Source organism: Trematomus bernacchii, unplaced genomic scaffold, assembly GCF_902827165.1.
Source record: "Trematomus bernacchii unplaced genomic scaffold, fTreBer1.1, whole genome shotgun sequence".
Taxonomy (NCBI): domain Eukaryota; kingdom Metazoa; phylum Chordata; class Actinopteri; order Perciformes; family Nototheniidae; genus Trematomus; species Trematomus bernacchii.
Window position 1 is genome coordinate 1964662 of NW_022987524.1, and position 6000 is coordinate 1970661.

The 6000-nt window shown below is 43.0% G+C and overlaps 1 protein-coding gene across 1 annotated transcript in view; it reads right to left on the bottom strand.

The window, feature by feature from the left end:
• Positions 1 to 5767, bottom strand: part of LOC117473240 (phospholipid phosphatase-related protein type 4-like) — a 36950-nt gene extending 31183 nt beyond the window's left edge. The window contains 2 exon segments of the mRNA XM_034118770.1: positions 4916 to 5111; positions 5499 to 5767. Coding sequence (XP_033974661.1) covers positions 4916 to 5111; positions 5499 to 5767 — 465 coding nt within the window.
• Between the last annotated feature and the right edge of the window lie 233 nt (positions 5768 to 6000).

Genomic DNA, 6000 nt, shown 5'->3' on the forward strand with positions numbered 1-6000 from the left:
TGGGGGCTGGTGAACGGTATGGTCAATGTTTGTAAACACTGTGACATTTTGACTTTATTTGATCATTTCAGTTAAAAACTAACGTTCATATTTCATATTATTGTTTTGCCTGGCTGGACCTGTCATTTACAGGAAAGGAGTGCACGCTACTAAAGAGACACGCTACCATGGAAACCAAACAATGGTGTTGCTGTATTGAAGTCCGAGTGGAAACAGTCATATTTGGAGCGTTATGTTAGAATGAAACAGCGAGGTCGTGACTCACAAAAAAAAAGTGTTACTTCACTAACTGTAAGCTTGTCACTCAGAGTAACCTACAGTTAACTTAACTGTTGGAAAAGAAAGATCAGAGGGGGAGAGAGCTGTGATGGGCCATTAGGAGTGTGAACACACAGCTGAGAGCTGCCGTTTCATTCTGACTGTTTAAAAAACGGTAACAACGGACTATTTTTCTTTTCTTTTTAAATCAATAAAAATATTTTCTAAATCCATAAAAGCATTTTAATTAATATTGGGAGTCATGTCGTTACTTTGTGGCCATGTAATAAGCGGGATAATTTGCAGCGACTTGGTCATTATGGGGAAAAATAACACCCAGGGATCAAGATCCCTCCGCGACGCGACGCGGAGGGATCAGTAATTTTTAGTGAATTACTGAGTTTAGGCACGTTAATAACATTTGAATGAAGTTGAATACAGTATATTCATATTTGTCAGTGATTTCATGTCAATTCGGCGAACATAAACGATTAAATTAGGATTAAAAATCGAGAGCCGGCTGCTGTTCGTTACGGCAACCCAACTAGGACATTTGACACAGTGGCTTTTGGTAAAGCACACAAAGAAAACAAAAAAAAACGAGAGAGATGAGTTATTGTTATTACAACGTGACTTCACTATTATTTAACAACTATTTTTATTGGGTTCTTTTATTTGGGGTTAAGTACATTGTCAGAATAAGTGAGAAATGGATTTAACTTCTGTTAGACAGCTATCATACTGAATAAATATTTATGCAAAAATGTATGGCATTAATAATGTATATCTAATTACATTTAAAAATGTATGGCATTAATAATGTATATCTAATTACATTAACTGTGAATGTCTTTCATTTTATTTAAAATGAAATAAAATTACATAAAACATTTTCCATAAAAAAGTTGATTCAAGAACAAATCAGTACTTTTCTTATATGACTATTATTGCTAAATTTGAAAGGTCTTTACCAGCTTTGGAATTATATATATATATATATAGCACCTTCTGCCATCCCATCTCTACTGACAATCATTAACACTTAGATTTTATGATATCGTAAGCATCTTCAGTGATTGACTTAAACATTGAGAATGTATTTATTAACTTCTGACATTTTCATATACAAATGTGATCATACACCAACACACTTTTTTTAATTGAGTTGTGCAACATGGCGGACCATCTCGCACATGCGCACATGCATAACATCTCGCACATGCGCATAACAACATGGTGATGTTTTGTAAATGATTACATGTATTATTTAGCACAGACTATGATCCTATCCGTGACATATGGATCTTAACAAAGATCCGCTATACATTAGTACCAGATATACTGTACACGGACATTTTAGTGAACCAGACCAGCTGTTTCCGCCGGGTCTTCGCTTCCCGGGCATCACGTTGTTTACAAGTGTGTTCAGATGCTAAATAAAAGTTTAGCTTGTACTTTTGATACCCCGCCTCTCGGCACCACAACATCCAGTTTACTGTATTTCACATGAGCGATGTCGAACATTGAAAAGTCCTTATAAAATCTCTGTTATTAGATCAGTACTTTTCTTATATGACTATTATTGACTTGAACACTGAGAATGTATTTATTAACTTCAGACATTTGAAATATTTGAAATCAGATGAAAACAAACTGTAACGGGCCCTGCCGTGTTATCTATGATTACTATGCCTTACTGTACATTCATAATTTCAGCCGGAGGTAGGTGGTAGGCGTTGCGGAGGAGCAGATTGCGAGTGAGGTGCCTGTTCTAAACGAACTATTCCAGCTGTTATAAAGCATTAAATAAAAAGTAAGCAAGGAATACAGAATGTTTCGTTACGTAACTTTGTTGAGAATGTGGCCATGTACATGTAATACATGGGATCATTTGCAGCAACTTGGTCATTGTGGGGAAAAATAACACCCATCCTGATCGTTTCAATGAAGTTGAATACAGAATATTCATATTTGTCAGTGATTTCATGTCAATTCGGCGAACATAAACATCAATGATGATGATTAAATTAGGATTAAAAATCGGGAGAGCCGGCTCGTTCGTTTTTTCCGACTAAACAACATTATTTAAATGATTATATGTCTTATTTAGCACAGACTATGATCCTATCCGTGACATATGGATCTTAACAACAAAGAAGTTGATTTCACATGACTCCAGTGTGGAACCCCACTGCACCCCCTGGTGGATCAATGATCCATTGCAGCTGGCTTCACAATAATTAAATGTATTTATCACAGGGGCGGTATCAAGTCAGACTGGGGGCCGGCCGGCCATCACGGAACGTGCACGAACCGATCACGACCCTCGCATTTTAAACTGTCCAAAATAAGACGCTTCATCTGTACAACTACAACAAGATGAACATATTTGACCGTGATTTAATTGTAATACACGTTTCAAAATGATGCCGAAGTAACAACATACTGATACCGGTTAGTAAAAACTAGAGATGTCCCGATCCGATCACGTGATCGGGGATCGGAGCCGATCACGTGATTTTCAAATGATCGGAATCGAGAGAAAAAGATCGGGGATCGGGAATTTTTTTTAAATTTTTTTGATATAAAATATATTTTTTTAATTTAATGTTACAAAACAAAAATGACCATGTTCACGTCTTAAAGTCATCCTGAGGTTTAAAATTACACAACATCATGTATGTGTTGCTTCTTTTGGGCTTGTTTTCATAGACCTGGTTGCTTATTTCTCTCAAATCTGGCAACAGAGTGGGCAGGGCGCAGTGTCTAATAGTAGCAGTAAGCTAACAAGAGGCTACGTTCAGCTGGTGCCTCGGGAGTCGGGACAGAGAAAATGTCAGGAGTTTGGAAGTATTATAAAATTGAAAGCGAAGGCAGTGTAACAGCCAGATGCAATGTTTGCAAGGCGGAGGTTCCGCGTGGTGGAAAGAACAGAGCTACGTTCAACACGACCAACGAGTACACAGCGGCCATTCAGGTAACGGCACTGAAACAACCAATACTTTCAGAGACTTTTAAAAGGAAAGAGAAACTACCCCAGAACAGTGAAAAGGCCAACAAAAATAACAGCCAAGATAGCTGAATTCATCGCGTTGGATGACCAGCCGTTATCTGTGGTGGAGAACGTGGGGTTTAAGGGACAACTTGAATGCTTTTCGCCTTTTTTTTTTCTTAATGCATTGCATAAAGATCGGATCGGGAAAAATCGGTATCGGCAGATTGTCAAAATCAAATGATCGGAATCGGATCGGGAGCAAAAAAAGGTGATCGGGACATCCCTAGTAAAAACCATGAATTAATGCTTTGACAAGTCTGCAGACAAACGGCAGGTGAAAAACCTTTTAAAATGCGTGTTTTCTAAATGGAGATTGGCTAAGCTAACGCAATTTTTTTTATTTTTTTTGTTGCCTTTATTTAACCTGGTTAAAAAATCCCATTGAGATCAACAATCTCTTTTTCAAGGGAGACCTGCGGCAATATATGCTCCGACCGTCCACACTCACAACAACGGCCTATACAGACATAAATAAACCAGCGACTGTACTCACCATGACACAGGCAGTCTGTGGTTTGTACTTGTTTAACTTTTGTCTAGTTTCTGAACATATATGAGGGGCTGTGAGCTCTGAGTGCTCACAGCTAACGGCTGTGTTGTTTTTCTGGGGTTCTCATTGAAGATGACGTCACGGCTCCGCCTACACTGCGTTACTATAAATACTACCCCAGTTCCTAAACTGTAATGGGAATGCGCCATAAAGTGAGCCAGTCCTAATGAGGCCTAGCCATACCGAGCGAGGCCGAGCGAGGCCGTGTAGTGGAAATGCGCCATTAGTTCGCTGTGCCGTTGTCAGGCTGTGGTGGTCTGAGGCCAGGGCAGGCTGTTGTTGATAGCCTACATGTGGCGCTTCTGAGTGGTTGTGTATGTCCGTGCATGTGTGAGCGCATCAGCGTGCGCTTATGTTTGGGGCGATGGGGGGGGGGGGTTAGGCAGTGGCTTTTGATTGCATGCAGTGGCGGCTGGTGAATCTTTCTCCAGGGGGGGCTCTACCAAAATGTAGGCAAACTTATACACTAACTCAAAACATATATCATATTACAACGCAGGGCTAGCTCAAAGGCACACAGCACTTGATACAGTCTATTATTTGAGTGCCTGTTTTTGTCAACCTCCTTATTATGCTTACTGATCCCTATCCTGTAGCCCTCATTGGACAGCTGTGTTTACTTTCATAAACATGGCTAGTCGCATAGCATCATCCATGTGGACTCTAGTTTGTTCATGCTCTTTAGTTTTTTCTGATATGTGCTTTAAGTCACTCACATCTGTCTGGATCCATGCTGGGTCTGGTCCATAGACTGGTCTGATCCTGACGTTTGAAAAGGGAGGCAGGGGAAGCTAAATATAGCACTGGTGTTGCTACAGGTAGTTAGCCCAGCCTTCTTGCTAAACCAGCTCCTTGAAAAAGAGCACATACTGCCTTCCTCTGTCCTTAACTCCTGCCTATGTCAGGCTGATCAGGTCCGAGCTCTTTTACTCTCAGCTTTCCCTCCAGTGTCCTCCTGGGTGTTTCTTTAAGTGATTAAACATCATTTTCCTTCTGCATATTCGCTATCTAGTTTTGTTAACACTAGCATTAGCCGGCTGGGGCAGCCGAACCTGTCGGATGCCCAGCTGCCGTGCGAGTTCCTCGTCAATGATGCTGACATCTGATCCGGAGTCGATAAAGACAGCCAGGGCCTGAGATTTGCCTGTCAGGAGGAGTCGAGCATGGCACAAGGGTCTTTGATAGGGGATCAGCTCAGAGGTTTGGCCCACCAGTATACTCCCCATTACTGGTGAACCCTGCCTTTTACTGGTCAATGGGAAACAAAATGGCCAGCCCGACCACAGAAAAGGCATAGATTACCTCTTCGGCGTAATTCCCTTTCCTCAGAGGGAAGACTGGTACGACCCACTTGCATGGGCTCCATCTCCCCGTACCGTGAGTCAGAGTAGGGATGGGAATTCTCCGCCGAAACCGGAAGTCGAAATCCTCCAGACCCCAGAAGTCGTTGTCGCAAGCTGCGGTCCGCTGCACCGAACACCTTCCGCAACTCCGCGGAAAATGCGAGTCTGCTGCTCCCACTCGGCAGTCCCCCATAGACGGGCTCTACCCGTCAGGTGATTCACGGTGAACGCTACTGCAGTGCAAACAATATGGAGCAGTTTGTGAGAAAGGGGTTGCAGCCCTCAGGCTCACCAGTGTAGCGTTCCGCCGTTCCCACACGAGGCTCCGGAGCGTATACAGTCGGGCCAGGAGCTGGAGCGGGTGCCGGAGCTGCGGGCGGAGGGACGGTAGCAGCCATGGTAGCAGCTAGCTGTTGTACAGTAAGCCAGCGTTTGTCCATGGGTTGAGGTTGCCTGGTGGGTCTCGGTAGCTAAGGTAGCTATCGTGACCTCCTGTCTTTGGATGGCATCCTCAACCCTCTCAAAGCGGTCTCTAGGAGACCCGGTGTTTGCTTGGTCCATTTCTGGCCAGATCGTTCTGTCACGAACGAGCTGAGAACCAAAATGCAACACACGGGAGACCAGGGAAAGTTGGTAACCAGCTTTATTATAAATTGTTTCCAATGAAAAGTTCTGTTGTAAGACAAACCGGCAGACAGTAGGCAAAGGGCTGATCTGGGACAGGCGAGGGTTCCAGGAGTAGGCAAGACCGGAGACGCAGGTACAGGCAGGGTCAGGGAGCAGGCGAGGCAGAA